Source organism: Hypanus sabinus, chromosome 13 (assembly GCF_030144855.1).
Source record: "Hypanus sabinus isolate sHypSab1 chromosome 13, sHypSab1.hap1, whole genome shotgun sequence".
Taxonomy (NCBI): domain Eukaryota; kingdom Metazoa; phylum Chordata; class Chondrichthyes; order Myliobatiformes; family Dasyatidae; genus Hypanus; species Hypanus sabinus.
The window spans coordinates 81,496,283-81,524,162 of NC_082718.1; the positions used below are offsets into that span (position 1 = coordinate 81,496,283).

At 42.7% G+C, this 27,880-nt stretch overlaps 1 protein-coding gene across 1 annotated transcript; it reads left to right on the forward strand.

Annotated features, from left to right (window-relative positions):
- The first annotated feature begins 23 nt into the window (after positions 1-23).
- Positions 24-27,880, forward strand: tfip11 (tuftelin interacting protein 11). The gene is made up of 13 exons (XM_059988041.1): positions 24-149; positions 3,110-3,318; positions 6,450-6,606; positions 7,551-7,707; positions 9,619-9,746; positions 10,513-10,671; positions 13,430-13,933; positions 14,522-14,628; positions 16,360-16,528; positions 17,436-17,679; positions 20,468-20,610; positions 21,668-21,833; positions 25,430-27,880. The coding sequence occupies exons 2-13, from the start codon at positions 3,116-3,118 to the stop codon at positions 25,783-25,785; spliced, it is 2,493 nt and encodes an 830-aa protein (XP_059844024.1). The 5' UTR covers positions 24-149; positions 3,110-3,115; the 3' UTR covers positions 25,786-27,880.

A 27,880-nucleotide genomic window follows, 5' to 3' on the forward strand; every position in this document is an offset into this window, starting at 1 on the left:
ACCTTTGCGCATTCGTCGTTCATCCGCCGGAGGGAATTGCGTACGGGACCGAGCCCTCACAAGATGGCGGATTTGTATTAGGAAGCAGGTGGAGTGGAATTGATTGAAACTTGGGTGACTGGTCGGTGAAGGAGTCGTCAGCAGGGTCGGTGAGTGGCCGGTAGTCTCATCCTGCCTTCGCTAATATCGATTTGTTGACGTATCGCGGAATGTCCTGCATCCGCGATCCTTCTCCGTCCGCTCACCACTCCCCGTCCCCAACATCGCTCACCCACCCCCGTCCCCAGCATCGTTCACCACCCCCCCGTCCCCAGCATCGCTCACACCCCCCCGTCCCCAGCATCGCTCACACCCCCCCGTCCCCAGCATCGCTCACACCCCCCCGTCCCCAGCATCGTTCAACCACCCCCGTCCCCACCATCGCTCACACCCCCCCCGTCCCCAGCATCGCTCACACCCCCCCGTCCCCAGCATCGCTCACACCCCCCCGTCCCCAGCATCGCTCACACCCCCCCCCCGTCCTCAGCATCGTTCAACCACCCCGTCCCCACCATCGCTCACACCCCCCCCGTCCCCACCATCGCTCACCCCCCGTCCCCAGCATCGCGCACCCAACCCCCGTCCCCAGCATCGCTCACCACCCCCCCGTCCCCAGCATCGCTCACACCCCCCCCCCACCGTCCCCAGCATCGCTCACCACCACCCCGTCCCCACCATCGCTCACACACCCCCCCCCGTCCCCACCATCGCTCACACCCCCCCCCGTTCCCAGCATCGCACAACCACCCCCCCCCGTCCCCACCATCGTTCACCACCCCCCCCCGTCCCCAGCATTGTTCACCCACCCCCGTCCCCAGCATCGTTCACCCACCCCCGTCCCCAGCATCGCGCACCCACCCCCCCGTCCCCAGCATCGTTCACCACCCCCCCCCCCGTCCCCAGCATCGCTCACACCCCCCCGTCCCCAGCATCGCTCACACCCCCCCCCCCCCGTCCTCAGCATCGTTCAACCACCCCCGTCCCCACCATCGCTCACACCCCCCCCCCCCCCCCCCCCCCCCCCCCGTCCCCAGCATCGCGCACCCACCCCCCGTCCCCACCATCGCTCACACCCCCCCCCCCCCGTCCCCACCATCGCTCACCCCCCCCCCCCCCCGTTCCCAGCATCGCGCAACCACCCCCCCCCCCCCCGTCCCCACCATCGTTCACCACCCCCCCCCGTCCCCAGCATCGCTCACACCCCCCCCCCCGTCCCCAGCATCGTTCACCCACCCCCGTCCCCAGCATCGCTCACCCCCCGTCCCCAGCATCGCGCACCCAACCCCCGTCCCCAGCATCGCTCACCACCCCCCCGTCCCCAGCATCGCTCACACCCCCCCCCCCACCGTCCCCAACCACCACCCCGTCCCCACCATCGCTCACACACCCCCCCCCCGTCCCCACCATCGCTCACACCCCCCCCCCGTTCCCAGCATCGCACAACCACCCCCCCCGTCCCCACCATCGTTCACCACCCCCCCCCGTCCCCAGCATTGTTCACCCACCCCCGTCCCCAGCATCGTTCACCCACCCCCGTCCCCAGCATCGCGCACCCACCCCCCCGTCCCCAGCATCGTTCACCACCCCCCCGTCCCCAGCATCGCTCACACCCCCCCCGTCCCCAGCATCGTTCACCCACCCCCGTCCCCAGCATCGCTCACCACCCCCCGTCCCCAGCATCGCTCAACCCCCCCCCCGTCTCCAGCATCACTCACAACCCCCCCCGTCCTCAGCGTCGCTCACCCACACCCCCCTGCCCCCAGCATCGCTCAACCCCCCCCCCCGTCCTCAGTATCCCTCACCCACCCCCTGCCCCCAGTATTGCTCTCCCCGCCCCGAGCGTTGCTCAGCTCCCTCTGTCCCCAGCATCGCTCACCCCCTCTCTTTCCCAACTCCAGGCATCACTCAGCCCTTCCCTTCCTCCATTATTGCTCAGTTTCTAACTTTCTTCAACATTGCTCTGCTCCTCTCTTCTCCTAGCATTGCTCAGCCCTCTTCCCCCAGCATCATCCTCCTACTCACAAGCATAATTCACCCCCTTCCCTCCTCTCCCCTCAGCATTGCTCAGCCTCTCTCTCTCTTCCCCCCCAGCATTGCTCAGCCACTCTCTCTCTCCCCCTCCAGCATCATTCAGCCACTCTTCCTCTCAGCATCACTCACCCTTCTAAACCCCCCCCCCCCAGCATCAGTCACTCCCTCTTCCCCAGCATCATTTCCCTACTCACAGGCATAATTCACCCATCTCCGTTTCTCCAACATCATCTGCCTCCAGCCTTGCTCATCTAGTTCTTCCCCTCCACTTCACTCACTCCCTCTCCTCCCCATCAGTAATATCTTTCACCCACAGCAGCATCTGACCCCATTTCTCCACCTCAGCAGCAACCTCTTGCCCCAGCAACCTCTTTTGACTCCCATCATCAGCTTCCTCCCCTACTCCTCCTCATCTCCAGCATTTCACCTCCTCTCCTCTCCTCCACTAGCACCTCTCAAACCTACACCCATCCACCCCATTTCTTTTTTCGCTGCAGTCCTTCTTTCTTTCTGTCTCTGCCATCTTTCCCACCCTCTCTTAGTCCTATCTTCCCTCCTGTTTTTCACTGAGATACAGCGCAGAGTAGATGCTTCTGGATCTTTGAGCTGTGCCACCTAGCAATCCCGATTTAACCCTCGCCTAATCATGGGACAATTTACAACGATCAATTAACCTGTCAACCAGTAGGTCTTTGGACTGTGGGGGGACACCGGAGCTCCCGGAGTAAACCCACATGGTCACAGGGAGAACATATAAACTCCTTACAGACAGCGGCAGCAATGGAACCTGGTCATTGATGCTGTAAGGTGTTGTGCTAACCAATATGCTGCTGTGCTTTCCTTTACCACTTCCTCACTCTCTCTGTCTGAGCATTACTCCCTCTCTTCATTTATCAGAGTGTTTATACATGAATACTTTTTGATCAAATTAGTGTTCAAATTATGTAGCAGAAAGGGGAATGGGTAGAATAGGCGTAATTGTATTGAATGTATTTTAAGACAAATTGGTTTATTGTGCTCAGTTTTGTGTTTTGTGCAGAGCAAGATGTCGATGTCACATCTGTATGGGAAAGACAGTATTGATGATGATGATGTGGAGGTGGAGCGGTTTGAGATTTCAGACTGGGACTTGGAAAATGAATTCAATCCGGACCGTGTCCGCCACCGACAAACAAAGGAAGATGCAATCTATGGCATGTGGGCTGAGAATGACTCTGATGATGAAAGACCAAGTTTCGGAGGGAAGCGGTAATGTTATGTTTTGTGATCTTACTTGTCAGCATCTGGCTAGCTTTTCTTCTCCTACTTCTTGCTGCTCTAGATACCGGATATTTCTGGAAGTTGTCTTATGAGTAAAGTGGGGACAAGAAGCAGGGTTAAAGCATTTGTCTCCTTATTCATATTTCAGGTAATGACTAATCTTTTCCCTTGGCTTTACATTCCTGCACTAGCTCGTATTCTTTGATTTTTGGGGAGGGGATTGCAAAATTTCTTCTCTCTGTATGAAGAAAGTTATGAATGTCTCCTTCAAAATGACACAGCCAGAGGAAGCTTCAGCTCTACATTTACCCAGTTTTTCACTCAGGAATATAGATTCCGTTTGCTTCTCACCTTATGACTAACCAGCTACTCCACAAAGCCAAGACTAATCCTTGGGACTGAAATTTGGCAGGATTCTTGCATCTGTCACCTCAGCTGATCCTAAGATTAAACTGTATTAAATTTAATACTTTGGAAATCAAACCTTTGATTTTACTGAATTTATATCTCAGTTTGATTAAATGAGATATTTGGACAGTTCTGAACTTCATGCTTTATCAAAAAAAACTTAGTTTTACACTTCAGAAGATGTATTTTTTAGTTTTGTACTTGGTTGGTGAGTTTGTAACCACTTGGATACCGCTAGTTATTTTCTGCACTGTTTATTTAAAGGATTATAGAAACATAGAAAACCTACAGCACAATACAGGCCGTTCGGCCCACAAAGTTGTACAGAACTTATCCCTACCGTAGAAATTACTAGGCTTACCCATAGCCCTTTATTTTACTAAGCTCCACGTTCCCATCTAAAAGTCTTAAAAGAGCCTTTCATATCTGCCTCCATCAGCGTTGCTGGCAGCCCACTATGCAGGTGATTTGTTTCGGTTATCCTTTTGTGCCATGTTGTAACTGGCTGATAACCGTGGACAACAAAGATTTTGCTTCCTGAATACTTAGGGGTGGTACCTTTTGATTTTGAGCTGCTGGTCATGAAAATCACCATGAAATTTCCTTATCATGCACCATTTTTTAAAAAAAATCCCCTATATTTGTTAATTCAATTCATAATTCAAGTCACAATAACTGATGTAATGATTAAGGAAAGCATTTTTGTTGGTCCACAAATCAACCAGGTCATCAATGACAGGCAATTCGAAGAACTTCTAGTGGGACTGGAAAAAAATCGCATGGAAGGCACTCAAGGCTGTTGTTTAAAAATTTCCAGGCATCTACAAAGCACCAAATTATGTGCTTGACAGCATGTTTCAAGCATACGAAACCATGAAGTGCCACATATCACTAAAGATTCATTTACTGCATTCCCATTTAGACTTCTTCCCTGCAAATCTTGGCATTGAAAGTGACGAGCATGGTGAAAGGTTTCACCAGAACGTTGTGGTCATGGAGAAACAGTATAAGGACCCTGGAATCTATCAATGTTAACTGATTATTGGTGGACACTTAAGTGAGAATTCTCAGAAACTGAGTACAAGTACAAATATTTTTCACCTCAGTTGAACTATTGCAAAGTGTCAGCACCGTCATGCAATTGTATTCACATTGTATTCAATAAAAGATAATTTTCTGTTTCTCCAAATTCCTATGTGATACAAAGTAGTCTGAAATTATATTTGTATTCAGCTTCAAGCGGTCTATCATAAACCAAAAAAAATTCTGAGGATGCAGCACTTACGAAAAAGTGTGTTGTCCATCATATAAATATAATTGTAAAGAAAACACGACAGTGCCTCTATCTACCTCCTCAGGAATCTGCGGAGATTTGGCGCGTCATCGAGAACCTTGGCAAATTTCTATAGATGTGTGGTGGAAGGTGTGCTGATTTGACTGCATTATGGCCTGGTATGGGAACACCAGTGCCCTTGAGCCGAAAATCCTACAAAAGGTAGTGGATTCAGCTCAGTACATCACGGGTAAAGCCCTCACAGTCATTGAGCTCATCTACATGAAATGTTGCTGTAGAAAAGCAGCATCCATCACCAAAGATCCTCACCATCCAGACCATGCTCCTTTCTCGCTGCTGCCATTGGGTAGAAGGTACAGGGACCTCAGGACTCGCACCATCAGTTTCAAGAAGAGTTATTACCCCACAACTATCAGGCTCTTGAACAAAAGGGGATATTTTAAGGACTCCTTCATCTTATTATTTCATGCTTGTTATTTATTGCTATTTATTTATTACCTGCTTTTGCACAGCTTGTTTACAGTTTACAGATCCTGCCTACAGGTACCGTTCTATAGATTTGCTAAGTATGCCAGCAGAAAAAGAATCTCAGGGTTGACATATGTTTTCTAATAATACATTATCAGATGAGGGGCATTGATTGTGTGGATAGCCAGAGGCTTTTTCCCAGAGCTGAAATGGCTAACATGAGGGGGCATAGTTTTAAGGTGGTTGGAAATGGGTACGAGGGGGATATCAGAGTGAAGTTTTTCATACAGAAAGTAGTGGCTGTTTGGAATGCACTGTCGGCAGCGGTAGTAGAGGCTTTTATGAGACATAGAGGTTAGAAAAATAGAGGGCTATGCGGTAGAGAAATTCTAGGCAGTTTCTAGAGTAGGTTACTGGTTGGCAAAACGTTGTGGGCCAAAGGGCCTGATATATGCTGTAGATTTCTATATTCTATGATACTTTGAATTGATAGCTGCTGGTCAATACTTGTTATTTAAAATCATGACTCACTTTTTTCTTGAACAAAGATCAAAACTTGCTATGGGAGAATCTTTCAGGGACACATTTGTGCCAAAACATATTGACATCAGTTTTCAGTGGAATTTGTAATTGCGTCAGTGCACTGTGGTGTTTGTCACCTGCCAGTTTTAATAGTGCATACTATTTTGGAAACCATCTAATTCAATAAACAGTCCAGATAGAGAAAAATAATTTTACTGGGCAGATTGTTCAACAGTTCTACAAAATGAGTGCAATTACCTCTTAACATTTCTTTATTGAGAGACAGGCAGAACTTACATAGAACCTTGGTTTGAAATTCTGTGTGTTTGATGTTCTTTTTTTCCCCTTGTGCTTGCATCTCCTGAAACCTACTATCTGTTGAGTTTGATAACTGCACTTTGATTTGATATTTGTGCTCTTGCTGTAGATCCAAAGATTACACGGCTCCAGTGAACTTCATCAGCGCTGGACTCCGTCGAACAGCAGCTGAAGAAAATGAAGAGAAGGACTCCGATGAATCTGATGAAGAGAAAGTTAAGCGAGAAGAATTTCCAAAAGAGTTTGCACCAAAGAAACTGAAAACTGTAAGTATCTGGCCAGGAGCCTGATGTCAAGATGTCTGTGTTAAGGCCTGCCATCCACACTAAAGAACTACCACTCTGTGAAAGTACTTATATAAGCATCTTTCATAGCTTCAGGATGCACCAAAGCATTTCTTGCACCCAATTAAGTAGGTTTTGAGTAAACAAATAAGTAGCTGGAAGAACTCAGTAGGTCAAACAGCATTTATGGAAGGAAATAGGAAGTTGTTGTTTCCAGTCAAGACCCTTTATCTGGACAGGTGAGTCCATATTCATCCAGGTAAAGGATACTTCAGGTGCTATATTTCCTTCCAAAAGGATGTGCCATTTGGGATGTGAACTGGTCTCTTTAAATTGTCCCTAGTGTGGTGGCGAGTGGTAAAAACTTGATGGAAAAGTGGGAGAAAAAGAGGATGAATATAGGCTGAGTGTAAAGGTTGGCTGAAGGTCAATGTGTGTGCTCTCTGGTACAAAAAGACTGTTCTGATTTGTCTCTTGCTATGACCTCTTTCACTACTGTTTTTCCTTGAACGATGTATACGTGTTGAGCCTTCACACTGCCCGTTTGCAATCCACTTCTCCAATTTAAGCATTAGTTACTAGTGCTAAGTTCACTATGTAAGATCCACCTGATGGAGTCAAGCTTGTTTGAGCACTTGCACAGATGTCAGTATTATCTATGAATTTACAGAAATTACCAATCTATGATTTACCTAAGCATCCTCATTCAGATAATTAATAATGGCAGTGAAAGGTCAGTGATCCCATTGAAGACTCTTTTTGTTTGCTTCTTTCTCACCAGTTCTGAATCCAACATGATATTCGCATTTCTACCAGAGGTTTTAATTTGTAGACATGTCTTTGTGTTATGACTTATAAAAAGGTTTTTGAAAATGTCTATCAGCCGGGTTTTGCCTTCATATATCAAGTATTATTTTCTATCTTAGGGTGGTTTTTTCAAATCTCATTCAAAAGGATTCACCGGAGGACATCGAACTAATCAGGAAATTGGCACCTGGGAAAAACACACTAGAGGGATTGGACAGAAACTGCTGCAGAAGATGGGTTATGTGCCTGGGAAAGGTCTTGGAAAGAATGCTCAAGGTATGGAGGTTAGAGTGTTTGGTAATGTTGTTAATAACATTGAGTTCACCAGTCCTTCCTTGGACTTTGGGTCCCTGTGTACAAAAGTGCTGTTTTTCTAATGAAAACCAGTATGTAGTGAATAGTTGTACAGTGGAACTTTTATCTAATTAGACATTAATTACCATTGCTCCACTTAGGTTAAATGTTTGTGATTTTGGCATGAATTGAACAACACAGCAAAGTTTTCAGTATATCAGGCAGCATCTGTGGAAATGAATAACATGCTGACATTTCGGGCTGAGATCCTTCTTCCTGAAGAAGAGTCTCAGCCCGAAACGTCAACTGATTATTCATTTCCATAGATGCTGCCTTGCCTGCTGAGTTCCTTTAGCATTTTGTGCGCGTACCTTTGGATTTCCAGCACTTACAGACTTACTCATGTTTAAAGTTCACAGTATGCTACCCTTGTATAAAACCACTAGTGCTAACCAGTTCCTACTTTTGAAACAAATCATCTGTAGTTATCAATAAAATTGGCAGATGAAGCTCAAATGTTTCTATGCACCTGCATCTGCATACATTCATAGGTTGCTTTTACAGATTTGTGATTAATACAAGTAAAGGCTGTTCTCTGAGGTTGGATGACAAGATGTGATGGACAACAGTTTAAACATTCAGGGTAAAAATCCTTTACCTAATGAATGTAGGAAGGATCTTTTTTAAAAAAAATAGGTAAACATTGAAATGAAATGATGGATCAACCTTGTAGAGCATTTTCTCTGTTCTCGTGACTCAGATGAATGGACATTAAAGCTGATTCCTTGTTAGTGAAAAGTGAGTAATTCTGAATGCAAGTTGCAAGCCTCCTATAAGCAGATTCTGTGTTATTACTAAAAGCAAGCTGCTGCTCCTCTGAATTTGTTTTGCTGTTGAATATGATCTGCATTTCTGGAAAGAAAATTTGTATATCTTGGTAATAATAAAAGGACTTCACTCTCATATAAACTAGAAAATAGCTCAGAAACATCCAGTCCATGGCAAACCTATTTCTTGCCTTTTTCCTGTCCACACTATGGGAAGCAAAATGTTCATAGAAATGGTGCTTACGGATAGTTTCCTGTCTTCCAGGTTAACATTTCAGACCAAAATCATATGCTTCAACAAGGAATAAAACAGAATTCTATTTATAGTTTGCTCCCTGACCTAGTTCCTGTAAGCATCTACCTGGCTTGAGCATCCGCACTATCTATCACTTGTTAACTATGTCAGCCAGGAGTAATTAGCAGTAACTTACTAGTGCAACATACACAAACTGTTGGAGGAACTCAGCAGGTCAGGCAGCATCTATGGAAATGAATAGATAGTCAGTGTTTCAGGCCGAGACCCTTCTTCAGGACTTAGCACTGTGTTCCTTTATGAACATGTTACATGCCCAATATCATCTTCAATGTGTTTTCTCCCTTGACGTAGTAAATGTATGCAGGTAGTTCTGCTATCATACGATAGTTGTGTTCCTCAGAAACCCCATGCTTTGGCAAATCATGTTAGAAAAACAATAATGTCAATGGGAAAAGAGTCAGGGACACCTACTGTTAACCGAGCGTCCCTGGACTGGAGGATTTTAGATTCAAAGTATCAAAATTATTTTCCCACAGGATTTCCAAATTTAAAGGTGTTTTTAGTAGCCAGAAGTTTATTTTGTTACTTAAGCTAAAAATATTAAAGGTTTAATGAAGTGTCCTTGCATAAGAATCAATAGAAATTATTGCTTGTCGATTTCTCTTGGATTCTGGATACATTAATATCTGATTATTGTGGTGAGGTTACATGTAAACCATGAGTTTAAAATATTTCTGAATCAATCCCTTTCATCTTCCTCAATTTAGGGCTGTCATGTCAGTGGTAACATAGTTTTTTATTATTACACAGGCATTGTGGCGCCAATTGAGGCAAAGATGAGGAAGGGGAAAGGAGCAATTGGTGCTTATGGATCTGAACGAACAGAACAATCACTGAAAGACTTTCCTATTGTCGACTCTGATGAGGACGCTGATGAGGTTTGGAACAATAAAAGACTTAACCTTTGATTTGCATTTGAATAGACCATGGTTGTCCACATCATACAACACAGCACATAATGATGATGAGTTATTGAGAGCAATTAGAGCAAGAAACTCTGAATGACTTATTTTTAGCTCCCTAACTAGAACCTTAACAATCTTTTGTAGCTTGGCTTAGAAACACTGGAACTACATGTATACACTGCAGTGTGTGTACAATGATGAGTAAGTCGATTGCAATGATAATATAGTAATATTGGCAAAGGGGCCAAAGCATCAGGTAATGGTGGTGTGAGACTGAGCAGTGTTTGTATCTACTTTCAAAATGCATAATTTAGATTATGCATTGATAAATAAAATGTAGCCATAAAGAATACTGCATACAGCACAAGTTCACTCTCACATTATTTGCAAAGTTCATGTTTCCCCTTTTGGCGAGGGTTACATGCCCCCGAGTTGCCGAGTTTCTATGATGAATTTGGTGAGGTGGTTTATTCTTCTGCCCATCCAGTCACTCTGCCGAGAGCACTGACTGGTCACCTCCTCTTTCACCATAATGTTGATGTTCTTTTTTTTAAAAGTGGAATGTCTTATCATTGGGAGTACCAAGCTATTGCTTAGTGCCACCTCCCCCACTGAATGCTCAACTTCACTGAACTGGTATTTTGAACTCATGGTTGAAGGTCTGTTTTTATGGTCTGAAAAATGAGGGCAGTTTGTTTGCAGTGACCGCTTCTGGACTAATTAGCCCTTTGTGTTAAAGGAGTTCCAGAAGGAAATGAGCCAATGGCGGAAAGATCCTTCTGGTGGGAAGAAGAAACCCAAGTACAACTACAAGACTGTGGAGGAGCTAAAGGCAAAGGGAGCATCAAGCTTGGGTAGGAAAATGGCTACACCACAGACTGAACTCTCTCAGGTTAAGGTGCGTGGGAAAGGGTTTTCTTTATTTGTAATCACTTAGAGGTTATAGCATGCAATTCTGAAATAGTTCACACCTTTCTTTTAAATCAGCCGTCTGCTATTTACCCAAGAAGGAAGGGTTTTCAGCATGCACACCAAAACATTGTCTCATGATCTTTATAAACTTCTTGAGTGTTGCATTTAACATGTCAAGTTGTAAAATAAAATATTGATCTTGTGACTGATTTACCAATCTGTCAACTTCAGGTGTAGTGAGCAGAAATTAATTTATGTTTTTATGTTTTTAGGTGTGTATTTCTCTGCTGTGCTACAAGAACCTGCAGCTTAATTTGCAAGCTTCTATCCCAGATATTTTGCATGTAAGGTCAAATAGAAAGCAAGGCCAACCCATTTAAACTGAGTTTTGCAGAGATACAGAATAAAAGGACTCTTCAAAATTTGTAAATTTTATTGATCACACTACAGAAATCCCTGTATTTTATTTTGTTGGATTTTTGTAAAGCAAGTATACATTTAAGAATCTCTAGACGTTCTAAGTTATTCAAATGCAGGTGTGAATTCTTTCCTGTTTGGACATTCCAGCGCTCTTCTGCAACTACACCACATCTGGCTCAATGAGAACCGTACCACAGGAAGTTGTTATCAAATTAACAAGTAACATCTGCATCCATTAGCTGTCAGACATTATAAGACAAAATCTCAAGCAATTTTTTTTAAAAGAAAGTTGTTCAGGGGTGTACAAATATTTTCATACAACATATTAAACACTAATTGTTATAAAAACCTATTTATGATACCTGTACCTACGGTTTGAGTGGATAATTTTAGGGGCACAACAGCTTAAGCAAATACCGCAACTGTACTTCAGATCTTAAATGACATGAACAATAGGATCAGTTTTCCAGTGCAGATAAATAAGACCATAAGATATAGGAGCAGAGTTAGTCCATTTGGCCCATCGAGTCTGGTCTGCCGTTTCATCATGGCTGATCCAATATTTCATCTCAGCCCCAATCTCCTGTCTTCTCCCGTATCCCTTCATGACCTGACTAATCAAGAATCTATCAACCTCTGCCTTAAATATACCCATGATGTGGCCTCCACAGCTACCAGTGGCAAGGAATTCACTACTCCCTGGCTAAAGAAATTGCTCATCTCCATTCTAAAAGAACGCCATCTTTTCTGAGGCTAATTCCTCTGGTTTTAGACTCCCTCATCACAGGAAACATCCTCTCCCTTTCCACTATCGAGGTCTTTCAACGTTCAATAGATTTAAATTAGGTCACCCCTCATTCTCCTTGAAGTCCAGTGAGTACGGGCCCAGAGCCATCAAATGCTCCCCATGCCTTGCGATCCCGGAATCATTTTCGTGAACCTCTGTCAATGTGACAGCTTGTACTGTGATCTATTGTGTGATTTGGTAACTGACAGGAAGTTATACTTGTCCGTAGTTATGGATGGACTTCTTTAGGTGTTGTTGACAAAGTCATACTGGCCTGGCATTGCTTTGTTGGTCGAGTTCCTTGTGTAAGCATTGAGCGTTCCACTACTACCAGTAATAAAGTAGACAAAAAGCCCAAGAGGCCTTGTACCAGCTGGAAAGAGAAGTTAAATTTGTTGAATGAATCTTATTTATGACCTTTGAAATTTATTCCATATACTGCAATTGCACCTAGTGTAAAGGATGGAAAGTAATACAGATGGTATTATTGCAACACTTCTGCTTCATTATTGGTAAGCTGCAACCTGTTGTAGCAGGGTGTTTCCTGAACTTTTCCTTTTGTCAGCTCAAAATGAGTGTGACTCTGAAAAGTGCTGGAGACATAATATTTCCACTTTCCCATGCAAGTGTGCTCCCTGAACTAGTGCACATGGACTGGGGTTAAGGGTGGGGGTGTTACAGCAAGGTAATCGACCCACATATGCTAAATAATAAACTGTGCTCTGGGGTCCAGACTACCTATTGGATCTGTCGTAGTTCATAAATCAACTTGGTTTAACAATTCTTTCCAATGCTTTCCATGTGCTGGGGATATGAATGTTTTCTGAATTTTAACTTCCCAGTAACTGAACTGCTTATCAGACATAGAACTCATGTTTGTCTTCCCATGCTTACAGTAATTAAAACTGTTCAGTAAGAAATGTAAACCATTATCAAGGTAGATAAAATTACTCAAATATACCCCACAGCTGGTCTGAAGGTTTATTGGGAACCCAAGTCACCCCAACCACAAACTGTTCGAGCTGCTATCATTCAGGAAATGGTACCACAGCATAAAAGCCAGAACCAATGGGCTCTGGGACAGGCCATCAGACTGATTAATACATGCTGATACAATTGTATTTCTTTGTTATATTGACTGTCCTATTGTACATATTATTCATTACAAATTACTATACGCTGCACATTTTAGATGGAGACGTAATGTAAGATTTTTACTCCCTGTATATGAAAGAGGTAAATAATAAAGTCAGCTCAATTCAGCTTGGACTTGGCAATTCAATAAATTTCAAGCAAGTCTGCTGTTGTGTCCATAAGCATCAATACTCTCATTTACTGTTCTAGGTCTAAAAATACTGTTTTGCCAGATTTAGATTACTAAAATATCGTAGGCAACTTCTGACAATTAGTTATGAAAATAGCTGTGTGAGTTCATCAAAGAATTAGGCTGTCAAACAAATGACAGTATATCATTTGGGTAATGTTTTCATGGAAATTGAGCTGTTGTAATGTTATAACTTTTTAATTCATCATATAGGTTATAGACATGACGGGAAAGGAGCAGAAAGTTTATTACAGTTACAGTCAGATAAATCAGAAGCATGATATTCCTGACGATGCACAGTCTCCGGGCAAAGATGCCAAGACAGAGGGCTTTTCACTTCCGGAGCTAGAGCACAACCTGGAGCTGCTGATTGAAATGACTGAGCAGGAAATCATCCAGAATGACCGTCAGCTCCAGTACGAGAGGGACATGGTGGTCAACATCTCCCATGAGAACGAGAAGCTCACTGAAATCCTTGCGCATGAGGGGAAGATCATAGACAAGCTCAGCCACATCTTGCAGATTGTGGAAGATTGCGAGAAGAGACTGCAGCCCAACTGTGAAAATCCACTGACGCTGGAAGAATGTGCAAAAATTTTTGAACTGTTGCAGGAGAAATATTTTGAAGAATATAAGATGTTTGACCTGGCAGAACTCTCCATTGCCATTGTATTTCCACTGCTGGGAGAATACTTTAAGTCCTGGAATCCTTTGCAGGTACAGACTAACATCACACAAGTGAGCAATTCTCTTTCTTGTTATGGTATTGGATAATGCAGACTAGAGTTGATTGTAGGAAAGATGTTCTCCATGCCTCTGGGCATCTTTATGCTGGTTGGGTGATGTAATGAATTAAAGGTTCAAAGGTTTCGATCCATTTCCATCAGGGGAGTATTGGGCTATGCACCACCCTATTTGTTAGTTGTTTTGATATTGTCAGTGCGGACAATGCAGAATAAAAAAATAGCTTTATTTGGCAGATGTTCAGCTAAAGATCAATACAATGAAATAGGTTTTCTGCACCAACAACCAACGTAGCCCACAAGTGTCATCGTGCTTCCAGTGCCGAAATAGCATGCCCTCAACTTAATAACCCTAACTAACCTGTACGTCTTTGGAATGTGGGAGGAAACCCATGTGGCCACGGGGAGAATGTACTAACTACTTACAGACAGCAGCAGGAAATTAACCCAGGCCCCTGGTGCTGTCAAGCATTGCGCTAACCACCATGCTACCGTGCCAAATAGAAGGGACAAAGACATAGAAGAGACAAAAGTTAATAGTTCGTATTTTTTTTCCATATAGGATAACAAATATGGTTTAGATGTCATGTCTAAGTGGAGGAAACTTCTTGAACGAGACCAGCTGCAACATGGAGGTTGTGATATGCTGTCAATGGACCCATACCACAGGTAAAACAAAAGCAATGAATTGACAGCACCAGTCATATTTTGGTACAAATTTGCATCTTGAGTCTCAAAGAGATATTTCACGCACCTCACCTCAGCTTGTTTGCTTTAAATAATTAATGATAGTGTTTCAAGGAGAGTTGTTCCCCAAATTAATGCAAATCAAAGCATCCAAGATTTGATTCCCTGCTCTGTTTAATCTGGTTATGGAGAAAATTCCTTTTCATAGTGGCCATAATAAAAAATAAAGCAGGGTAAGGCAGCATTGTGGTACCTACCTCTGTTGACAATAGGTTAACACATACAAAATGATGAAGAGTTCTGGAGAATCCATTCTATTGCAACAGATGTTTCTCTCAACACTTTTAACATATGTTCACTTCAAAGGGTGCTTCCATCAGCAGACCCAGTCATACAAACAGAAACTCTGCTGTTTGCTGTGGCGTAGAGTTACCGAGTTACTATTTTCCCATCTCAAATAGCTTGCATCTGACTTTAAAATTTAGTTTAAATCTAATTGATTGGTTTGCAAGATGCTTTAAAATCCAGGACAAATTAATAATCCCATAGCTTACATTATGTTGCTAAGGTAAGCTTAAACTCACATGCCTGGTTAATGTAACATAACACCATGAAACACTTTTAACTGCCTGTAACTGTGCAAAATAGAAAGTTAAATGATGCTAAAAGACCAGCATGTTGATTTGGTGACATTTCCTTGATGTAAAAGGAGGTCCGTGACCAGAAAATCAATTGAGGAATAGTGAAGAGTGAACTTACGTTTTTGCAATCACATCTTGTTCCGTTCCTGCATGCCAATCAACTATTTTAAACAGTATGTAGCCCAAATCCTTTATGGATCAAAGTTTCCTTGATGCTGGGCTGTTTAAAATGTGAGGAGTTGGCCTGTAAGTGCATGGGCTGGCCAGCAATTGAAACCACACACTGAACTAAAAACCTGATGTTTTGATTGTCATACCATTTGTCACTGGAACCAAACGTCTGGCTTCTGGCCCATGTATGGATCAAATAACTAATAATGGACACCTGTGCTTTGCTCTGTTTTAAAACATGGTCACGTGAGCTCAACTTCTGCCATACTGAAGGTTGTTTTATAGTTATTTTCCCTCTATTTGACACAAAGCAGTAGAATTACCAGCTTCTTGTATGAGTGAGGAGGTAAACTAAAGGGAAAGGAAAGAAAGAGCAGAAAATATGTTAAAAATGGGAACCTGACCGAGTGAATAAATTTCCAGTTTGTTGGAAGGCAAGCTGCTGAACTTACTTACTGCCTGTTACACTGCAAGTTTAGGGCAGCAATAAAAGTCCTCTTCGCTTGTGGTGTTCAGGACCTCCTTCATCATGTCAGTAACTTCTTGGCTTTCACTACTGTCAGTCATGCAAGTCCTGGGTGGGAACTCTGGAATACCATTGCACTCAGATGTAGAAGGATTCTCCACTGTAATTTTGTTTTACCGGTCAGAGTTGTTAGTCCTGAGCTGAATCCCCAAACCTGGAGGACCAGTGGACCACTTCCCTTTGACCTGTTTGGCATGGGTGACCCTACCAAGAGCCAAAGCATAAAGCCCTGACTCCAGCCAGCATAGCTATCTGGGTCAATGAGGCACGCAAGGCTCCAAACCACGATGAAGTTGTGGTCCTCTTGGAGGAAAACAAGGCACTGAATGAATTATTTCTCATTTATTGCTTGTCTTTCTTTCCTTAAATTTGCAGGTTAATGTGGGAAGTATGGATGCCTTCTGCACGCAACGTTGTATCGCAGTGGTTGCCCCGGAACTGTGCCCCCATGGTTGATTTCCTGGAAAACTGGATGCCTGTGATTCCTCTTTGGATTTTGGACAATATTCTAGAACAGTTTGTTTTTCCTAAATTACAGCGTGAGGTATGAGTTACAACCTAGTATTTGTTTGTTTGTTATGTGACATGTCGTATGATATAGGAGATTATGGTCTTTCCGAATTTTTCTTCACAAATGGTTTGTCATTGTCTTCTTCTGGGCCAGACGGTGACCCCAGCCAACATCAATACTCTTCAGAGAGTGTCTTCCTGGTGTCAGTGGTTGCATAACCAGGACGTATGATATGCACCAGCTGCTCATACGACCATCCACCACCTGCTCCCATGGGGGACTAAGCAAGTGCTACACCCTGCCCAGAGGGAACGAGCACTTTACAACTCCTTTGGTAGAGACATATCTCCACCCCACCACCATTTCCTGGTATTACAGATGTGACAAGTCATCCAATGTGATATATTCTGCATTCATTGATATCTTTTTAATGCCAGTAAGCATCCTTGTATAATAACTCCAATTTATAAATTTTGATTGAGTTTAGCTAAGTCCAGATCGATAACCATCTGAAGGGATAGAAAAGGGATAAAAAAAACAAGGAATTGGAAATATTTTGGAAAATATGCAGTTCAGGTATTGATGGTTGGGCTGAGTTGTTCTCCGACCTTGGCAACTTAACTTGCAAATATTTCGCCACCATGCGAGGAGACGTGGTGAGGAAGTGCCTGTAAATTGCAAAGGTTGAAGGACAACTCGGCTCAAAGCACTGCAAAAGGAAAGGGTTCATAATGAGGCTCCTCAGTAGCAGACTTCAGGGCGTGATGTTGCTAACAAGGGCTCCATTGTGCATCAGTGGTAGTAAAGGGAGGGAGGTACACAGTGTCATAAAATCAGTTTTCTTACTTGAAAATCTTTAAACAGCAGTTTGAGAAAGCAGGGCATCATGAAACGGAGCCTGTTGGAGTAATCAGTACAAACCACTTTGCATTCTTTTCAGGTTGAAAACTGGAACCCATTAACAGACACAGTCCCCATCCATGCATGGATTCACCCGTGGCTGCCACTAATGCAGATGCGCCTTGAACCACTGTATTCGCCGATCCGCAATAAGCTTTCCAATGCTTTGCAGAAGTGGCATCCCAGTGACTCGTCTGCAAAGCTGATCCTGTTGCCTTGGAAAGATGTGTTTACACCAGGATCCTGGGAAGCTTTCATGGTTAAAAATATTGTTCCAAAACTGGGTGAGAACACGAGCTATGTCAGAGCTGGAATAATGCTATTTTGTTTTTATCCCTTTTCTAAAGGTATTGGCTCAAGATACTTTGCAGATACCAGTTGCCTTTAGTGTCTTTAGTCCCATTCTCGTTCTGACATGTCAGAGATTGCCTGGTGTCAGTAGTCACGTATTCAGGACTTGTGATGTGCACCAACTGCTCAGAAGACTATCCACCACCTGCTCCCATGGCTTCAGGTGATCCTGATCGAGGGGCAAAGCAGGTGCTACACCTTTGCAGAGGATGACTTGCAGAGGGAAGGAGTGCCTTGCACTCCTCTGGAAGAGACATATCTCCACCCCGGCACCCTACTTTAAAATTTACCTCTTTGATTCATCTGTTGGCCGCCTCATCTGCTGTCCTTTTATGTGGCTTAGAGTCAAACTTTATCTGATGCTCACTCCCACTTTGTCAGTTTATTGTAGCTTATTTATCTAATTCTATTTTAAAAGATACCAAATAATGTGCTTCCAGGTCAAACAGTATAGAATATAACAACCTGTTGCATAGAAAAAAAAATCCCCATTTTCCTACTGGCTGCTTTGTTAATTATCTATCATAGTTGGCTGGTTTTTAGAGACAGCCTCCCTGTTTTTGGTTTCATGCTGTAGTTTGAGGATCGTCCATCCCGATTGCACCGAATAAATACTGCATCATACGACTATCTGCCTACATTGTACCCTTAGGAGGCCAGAAGACATAGGAGCAGAATTACGCCATTTGGCCTCATTGAGTCTGCTCTGCCATTTAATCATGGCTGATCTTACCTCCTGTAAGACATAGGAGCTGAGGAGATCCATGCAGCACTTGGATTTATTACATTGACTTGCAACAAATTGATTTTTTCCCCAACTATTGTTCAGTATTGTTTGTTCAAAATCTCAGCTGTGCTCCAACACTGGGGAGTAGCTTAAGAAGGTCACTCACCCACCTTAAGAGAGGTTGGGAATAGACAGTAGATCAGTGTGACAGTGTTGTTCACATTTCATGATAATATTCAAAGTAAATTTATTATCGAAGTACATATATGTCACCATATACTACCCTGAGATTTTTTCTTGCAGGCGTTCGCGGTAGAGCACAGTAGAATTATAATAGAATTAATGAAAACTACACACAAAGACTAACAAATAACCAATGTGCAAAAGAAGACAGACTGCACAAATACAAAACATTAAATTAAATAACACTGAGCATGAGTTGTCGAGTCCTTGAAAGTGAGTCAGTTCAATGTATTGGTGAGTAAGTTATCCATGTTGGTTCAGAAGCCTGGTGGCTGTTTCTGAACCTGGTTATCTGTATCGCTTTCCTGGTGGCCACAGTGAGAAGAGTGCATGCCGCAGATGGTGGGGACCATTGTTGATGGATGCTGCTTTCTTAATAGCTCTGTTAGCAAAACTGTTTAATTCTGGTGTATTAATTTTATAACTGCGGGATTAGATCTTGTGAAAGATAATGAACTATTATCCTGAGAATATTGTGGTAGACTATCTTGTGTGGTATCACTGAACATAAAGGAAGTCAAGAGGCAACCTTTTTATAAAAAGCATTGCCTTTTTATTCTGGCTATCACCTTCAAGCTATCATTCTTCCCCTCCCCCATTTTATTCTTGTTCCTATCAGATTCTTTCATCTCCAGCCCTTTCCCTTCACATCCACCTGGCTTCACTTATCTTCTAGCTCATCCTCTTTCCCGTCCCCCACCTTTTTATTCTGACACCTTCCCCTTTCCTGTCCAGTCTTGAAGAAGGATCTCGGCCCAAAACATTAACTGTTTGTATATTTCCATGGATGCTGCCTGACCTGCTGAGTTCGTCCAGCGTCTTGTTTATGTTGCTTTTGATTTCAAGCATCTGCTGAATCTCTTGTGTTTAAGAGTCAGCCATATAGTTTTTCTTTTGTGTTGCCATGTACAAGCCAAAATGCATCTGGATGGCAGATTTCTTGTGCTTTGGTATCAGTGGCTGTCACAGGAAAGTAGCATTCATCATCAGGGACCCCTGCCAACCAGGTCATGCTTTTTTCTCACTGCTGCCATCAGGCTCGTGAACCAAAGGGGTTGACTTCACTCAACTTCACTTGCCTCATCATTGAAATGTTCCCACAGCCAGTAAACTCACTTTCAATGACTCTTCATCCCATGTTCTCAATATTTATTGTTTGTTTGTTTATGTATTTATTATTTTTTCTTCTTTTTGTATTTGCACAATTTGTTGTGTTTTGCACACTGGTTGAACACCCAAGTTGGTGTGGTCTTTCATTGATTCCATTATGGTTTTTAATCTATAGATTTATTGAGTATGCCCACAAGAAAATGAATCTCAGGGTTGTATATTGTGACATGAATGTACTTTGATAATAAAGTTTCTTTGTTCTTTGAGTGGTGCAGTTGTACTTTATTGAGAATACATAAACTTCATGATCATTTTTAATGAAATCAGTATTTTTATTGCCATATTTAACTAAAACTGAATTCAACTTGGCAAACAATGGTTTGAGAATCTTCCAGAATATAATTAGAGCAACACTGTACAGCTGAAATTGTGGGAAATGCCACTAATGGTTTCTGTGTGAGTGATGTATTAAATGTTTAAATAACCCCAATTTCTCATCCAGAAGAATTCAGTGAAGAAAAAGAACATTAAAAATAGAAATAAAGTTAGTGTGGTTTAGTAAAGAATAGCACTGTGGGTGGTTGTTGGTCAGTCATGAAAAGGAAATATCTAATGCAGTATTCATTTTTCAACCCTGACAGGAATGTGTTTGAATGAGTTTGTAATCAACCCTCACCAGCAGCATATGGATGCCTTCCACTGGGTGATGGACTGGGAAGACATGATCTCACCATCCAGCCTCATAGGATTGCTCGAGAAGAATTTTTTTGGGAAGTGGCTACAGGTGAGTTTGCAAGACTTCAAAGGTTCATGTATTATCAAAGCACATGTCCATCTATAACTCTGAAAGTCATCTTCTCCAGAAATTCACCAAAGAAAGAAAGAACATGAAAGTCATTCAGAGAGAAACGTCAACCCCCCCGCCCCCCATAGCACAAAAATGAACAGGATCCTAACCATCAGTCCCTAAGATACCCCTCACCCCACACAAGACGGAACAGGAACAGCGGCCCCCCCCAAAAAAAAGACAGCCCCTCTCCTGCACAACAAGAATGAACAGAACACCAACCCCCTAAACGCCTTCCTCTCACACAACACAACGGAAAAGGAACGGATGATTAAAAAACACAGAATATAAAAATAGTAAGTCTGAAAAAGTCCAGTCCATAAACGCAGAACCACGAAACCATCCTATGATATCCGATGTCATCCTAGTAACAATATCCATTAAGTTCCTCTTGTATTTGTTGGGGGGAACATTCTGACTGGCTGCATCACTGTCTAGTATGGGGGTAGAGGGGCTACTGCACAGGATTGAAGTAAGTTGCAGAAAGTTGTGTCATTGACAGTCAGGAAGGAGGTGCAGAAGCCTGAAGGCACACACTCAATGATTCAGGAACAGCTTCTTCCCCTCTGTCACCTGAGGACATTGAACGCATGAACCTCACTACTTTTTTAAAATTTAGTTCTGGTTTTGCATCTACTTATTTTAACTTAACTATTTTATATATATATGTGTATACACATACACACACACACTGTAATTCAGGGTTTTTTCCCCTACATTTATCATGTATTGCATTGCTGCTGCAAAGTTAACAAATTTCATGACATATACCAGTGATATTAAACCTGATTTTGATCTTTATGACTACATGTGTTGGCAACAAAATCGTATGACTTTGTTGATGATTGTGAATGGGTGGAGTTCGATTCTGTGAAATTTTATGCAATTAGGTGAAGAAGGAAATAGTTTTTACAGTACATAAATCGCATCTGAATTCTTTACTTTTTATTGCAACAGGTAAAACAATTCTCTGCTGTATTTCCTAAATTTACAGGTGTTATGCTCGTGGCTCAGTAATAGCCCTAACTATGAAGAGATCACTAAGTGGTACCTGGGCTGGAAGTCCATGTTCTCCGACCAAGTGTTGGCCCACCCGACGATCAAGGAGAAGTTTAATGAGGCACTGGACATTATGAACCGGGCTGTCACCTCCACTGTTGGTAAGAGATTCTTCATTTTATTTCATCTGGAAACTTTACTAAACAAGGTAAATATTTGAAAAGGTAAGGAAAAGAAATGATCACAGAGAGGGGCAGCATGGTAGCATAGTGGTTAGCACAGTGCTTTACAGTATCAGCAACCCAGGTTCAATTCCCGCTGCTGTCCTATAAGGAGTTTGTAAGTTCTCCCCGTGACCATGTGGGTTTCCTCTGGGTGCTCTGGTTTCCTCCCGCAGTACAAAGGCATGCCAGTTGGTAAGTTAATTGATCATTGTAAATTGTCTTGTGATTAGGCTAGGTTAAATTGGGGGTTACTGGGTGGCATGGCTGGAAGTGCTGGAATGGCTTAATCTGCGCTGTATCTCAATAAAATAAAATTAAAAGAAATATATCAAGTAAGGCATATATTGCAGAGTTGAAAAAAGGGAAAAAATATTTTTAAACAGGATTTTGAACTCGTTTGAATACAGAATATCTAATGTCTGGATCGTGGGACATCCCAGTTTGTTTTGGGAGTTCATAAATCAATTAAAAGTGTGGTTTTAGCAGAAACCACTGCAACCAAAGATTGCAAAGGCTCCAAAAACAGCTTGAAAACTGATGCAGATCAGAGATGAATATTAGATCCCTTCATTGCTTTTAAAAAGATTTTCTAGAAGCTTCTTCAGCATGGTAGCAACCAAAAATAGGTTCACACTTGTCAGAGTGCCAGAGAACACAGAATTTTTCATGCGGGGAGATGGTTCCCTGTGGGAGGCTTTTGAATTTATTCTAGTCTTTTCCCCCTTCACTTCCACTCCTGAAGTAGTGTCTGAAACTTCGACTGTTTATTAATTTCCGTAGATGCTCCCTGAGTTGCTGAGTTCCTCCAGCATTTTGTGTGTTTTAATTGAAAGGTTTCTTGCAAAGCTGGTATAACCGTAACACGTCACCACAGACGAAGTGCTTCTAAACCTTTATGCCACTTGCTTAACCCTTTCCAATGCTACCACAACCTGGGATAATTTCTGTAATGCCACCACCAACTCCCCAGTACTGCTACACGTATCGTAGTCACTTATTTGTACCATGCAACATCTGCACACTATATCCCTTGCATCTTCACCAGTGGAAGAGTTTAGTCAAAGCATTTACATAGAAACATAGAAAACCTACAGCACAATACAGGCCCTTCAGGCTACATAGTTGTGCCGGACATGTCCCTACCTTAGAAATTACTAGGCTTACCCATAGCCCTCTATTTTTCTAACGCCATGTACCTATCCAAAAGTCTCTTAAAAGACCCTATTGTATCTGCCTCCACCACCATTGCCGGCAGCCCATTCCACTCTGCATTAAAATAAAAATTGACAATTCCTCTGTACCTACTCCCAAGCACCTTAAACCTGTGCCCTGTAGTGGCAGCCATTTCAGCTCTGGGAAAAAGCCTCTGACTATCCACACGATCAATGCTTCTGATCATCTTATACACCTCTATCAGGTACCTCTCATCCTCTGTCGCTCCAAGTTCACTCAACCTATTCTCATAAGGTATGCTCCCCAATCCAGTCAATATTCTTGTAAATCTCCTCTGCACCCTTTCCACATCCTTCCTGTAGTGAGGCAACCAGAACTGAGCACAGTACTCCAAGTGGAGTCTGACCAGGGTCCTATATAGCTGCAACATTATCTCTCGGCTCCTAGATTCAATTCCACGATTGATGAAGGCCAATGCACCATACACCTTCTTAACCACAGAGTCAACCTGTGCAGCTGCTTTGAGCGTCCTATGGACTCGGACCGCAAGATCCCTCTGATCCTCCACACTGCCATCAAGAGTATCTACCATTAATACTATATTCTGTCATCATATTTGACCTATCAAAATGAACAACTTCAGACTTATTTGGGTTGAACGCCATCTGCCTCTTCTCAGCCCAGTTTTTTATCCTATCAATGTCCCGCTGTAACATCTAACAGCCCTGCACACTATCCACAACACCCCCAACCTTTGTGTCATCAGCAAACTTACTAACCCATCCCTCCACTTCCTCATCCAGGTCATTTATAAAAATCACGAAAAGTAGGTGTCCCAGAACAGATCCCTGAGGCACACCATTGGTCACCGACCTCCGTGCAGAATATGACCCATCTACAACCACTCTTTGCCTTCTGTGGGCAGGCCAGTTCTGGATCCACAAAGCAATGTCCCCTTGGATCCCACGCCTCCTTACTTTCTCGGTAATCCTTGCATGGGGCACCTTATCAAGTGCCTTGCTGAAATCCATATACACTACTGCTCTTCCTTCATCAATGTGTTTAGTCACATCCTCAAAATATTCAATCAGGCTCATAAGGCACGACCTGCCTTTGACAAAGCCATGCTGACTGTTCCTGATCATATTTTACCTCTCCAAATGTTCATAAATCAGTAAAGGATATTGTCTCCCTAACTACTGCTTCCTAATTTTACTATGTATGAACAAATATTTTGAAAACCATCACTTTGCTAACACAAACATGAGAAAATCTGCAGATACTGAAAATCCACAGGCCAGGCAGCGTCTATCGAAAAGAGCAAACCGTCGACATTTCGGGTCAAGGCGGGAAAGGAGAGGAAGTCAGAGTAAGAAGGAACTCTGACTTATAAGGACCTTTCTTACTCTGACTTCACCTCTTCCTTTTCCGTCCTGGCCCGAAACGTCGGCTGTTTGTTCTTTTCCATAGTTGCTGCCTGGCCTGCTTTGCTAACACCATCTCAGAAACTACAGCAGGTGCTGGAAACCTGAAGCAAAAACGGAAAATGCTGAGAAAGCTCCACAGGTCAGATGGCATCTTTGGAAAGAGAAGCAGTTAACTGGGGTCTGCAGTCCTTTGCCAGACTATATTACATAGTTCTGAGTTGCACTGATTCACATATACCCTTTTAGATAATGTGACCGGTGATTCAGTTTACTCACCTCATGTTAATGCATGAGCGAATCCCAACCCTGCTTGCAGCTGTGCATGAAAACTGGCACCAGCCTCTTCATGCCAGCTGCTATATACCTGGCTCTGCCCTCCCTTCTATTAGAACTGGTCTGCTGGGAATATGGCAGCAGCCCCTGCAAACCCTGGTGCAGCCATTGTCAGGGATTGTCAACACCCACCCAGATCCTGCAGTCTCTCTAATAACCTCCTGTTGCATGCGATGGAAATGGCTGTCTTCCCCTTTTCTACCCAATCTGTGCCTCATAATTTAATAAACTTCTATCTTTCAGCACTCTAGAGAAAACAATCATAGATCTGCACAGTATTCTCAACGCAGAGATTTCTCTGGAGAAACAGATTTAATGGCCAGTTACACACAGCCATGATTAATTTTTTAAATGCTATAATCCATTAGTTTATGTTTAAATAAAAACATAACATGTTTAAATATATTATTATGAAATAAAGTTATCGAAACTTGATTACTAGTTATAATCCTCCCTATTTTCCGTTGCTTCTAGTTACATGTAATGAACTTGTACAGTTTTTCTTTGTAACTTGGGTTTGATGGTGAAGTGTATTTAATCCAGTTGTCAGGTTTTGCCTGGGGAATTCAGAGTTTTCTTCATTGTTTTGTTTTCAAACAGGTGGCTACATGCAGCCAGGAGCTCGAGAAAACATTGCCTACCTCACCCATACAGAGCGGCGGAGGGACTTCCAGTACGAGGCAATGCAGGAGCGCCGCGAGGCTGAGAATATGGCACACCGTGGCATTGGAGTTACATCTACCTCCATACCAATGAACTTCAAGGACCTGATCCAGGCCAAGGCTGAAGAGCACAATATAGTCTTTATGCCTTTAATGGGCAAACGTCATGAGGGGAAACAGCTCTACACCTTTGGGCGCATTGTCATCTACATTGACAGAGGAGTTGTGTTTGTACAGGGAGAGAAAACTTGGGTGCCAACGTCACTTCAGAGCCTCATTGATATGGCTAAGTAATACAAATAGGAGATGAGGAAGATCTGCTGTTCTCTTTTTCACTCTATTTTGTTCTGTTCACTTACTCCCTGACTGCAGATTTTCAGCAATTTAGGGAATGGTGTGACAGGAAAAGAGACTCTCACAGTATGGAAAGATCTTCACTCCACATGATCCTTTGGCTGTTCCTCATAGAAATTAATACTGACTCCTGCAACTGGTTCTTTATTATTTGTGGCATTTCTTCAAGTGTGAAATACCTTGTTTATTTTAATATCTTTTTATTTATGAACAACAAGCCCGGTATTCTAATGTCAAAATGGTATTGATTTCTAAGTTTTAACCTCAGTAAAGCTTTCAGAGTGGGAGCTGCAAAGGTCATTAAATGAGTCAGTTCATGACGAAACAATGGATTGAACAATTTCACTGATAGTGTGGCACATCTCCTAACATCAGGAACCATGCTGACTGCAACACTATTTTCTCTACATATTCCAGGATATTTATTCTCTCTGATATTTACACTGGTGACAAAAAATAAGTTCAAAACATAGAACAGTACAATGCAGGAGCAAATTCATTGGCCAACACTGTCTGTGCTGATCACTATGCCAAATTAGCTACTCGTTATATAATAACTAGCCAGACATCTCCCTTAAACTTACCCCTTCTCATTTTAAAGCTATGCCCCTGACACTTTTACCCTAGGAAAGAGACTGTATACACAATCTGTGCCTCATAATCTCATAAGCTTCTATCAGATCTGCCCTCAGCTTCCAGCACTGCAGGAAAACAAACCATGCCTACCAAATCTCTCCTACTAGCTAATGCTCTCTGATCGAGACAGCATCCCGGACATCATCAGTGGCATGCTCTCCAAATCCTCCACAGCCTTCCTGTAATAGGGTGACCAGACTACAGTACTTAGAGCAGCATGGTAGCATAGTGGTTAGCAAGTTGCTTTACAGGGCGAATGACCCGGGTTCAATTCCCACCGCTGTCTGTAAGGAGTTTGTACATTCTCCCTGTGACCATGTGGGTTTCCTCCGGGTGCTCCCACAGTCTAAAGACATACCAGTTGGCCATTGTAAATAGTCTCGTGATTAGATTGGGGTGCTGAGCATTGAGGCTTGAAGGGCTGGAAGGCTCTGTTCTGTGCTGTATCTCAGTAAATAAATAAGAGTGTAGTCTGATTAAAGTTTTATACAGTAACAACATGACTTCCTGACTTATATTTAATGCTCTGACTGTTGAAGGCAAGCATGCCATATGTCTTTCTTTAACGCCATGTCTACATGCAGAGAGCTGTGGACTTGGATCCCAAGATCCCTATGTACATCAATGCTCTTAAAGGTCCTGCCATTTACTGTACATTCCCCTTACATTTGACCTGCCAGAGTGCAACAAGTCTCACGCCTGAATTAAACTCTGCCTGCCATTTCTGCATCCTTATTGGCAACTGATCTATATTCTGCTATATCTTTTCAAGACCTTCTTAACTATCCACAATTTCACCATGTTTTGTGCCATCTGCAGATTTACAAATCAGCTTGAGTTCCTCCAGCATTTTGTGTGTGTAGTCCATCTACAAGTTTGTCCAACACTTGTTGATTTTGCTTGTGTTTCAGTGTCACAGGCAGAGAAAACTAACTTTATTCTCAGAGACACCAATTTTTAATGAACTGTACCACTAATGTGAGGGATGAAGGCTGCAGTTGATTGGGGTCATACCTTTAAGCATGCCTTCCCCTTCTAGCAACTTGGTTCAGTAGATGAGCAATGCCTGAAATCTGATATTATCAGAATAATTATTGGTATACCTTTTTGAATAAATGATCTGTATAAGAAATCCTCTTAAACCTTGTGTGTCATTTGTCACAGATTTTTCATTAACAAAATGGGAACAAATCGCACCCACACATCTATGGAGAAAGCTGAATGGGCCAAATGGCCTAATTCTGCCTGAATATTTTATGAGCTCAGAGAAAATAGTATCGCTACCTTTTTTTTAGCCTTGGTAATGGTGGTATCTGCAGTACTTTAAGTAAGGAATCAAAGATGTTCAACTTAAAACTTTTCATTAGTAATTGTAATTAGTTCATAATAAATTTTAAGA

Bases quoted from the DNA above. Each gene is read 5' to 3' on its own strand.
- tfip11 (XM_059988041.1), top strand. From the start codon at position 3,116: ATGTCGATGTCACATCTGTATGGGAAAGACAGTATTGATGATGATGAT. The intron at 6,607-7,550 runs GTAAGTATCTGG...TTTCTATCTTAG, and splicing joins CACCAAAGAAACTGAAAACT to GGTGGTTTTTTCAAATCTCA. The intron at 9,747-10,512 runs GTTTGGAACAAT...TTTGTGTTAAAG, and splicing joins CTGATGAGGACGCTGATGAG to GAGTTCCAGAAGGAAATGAG.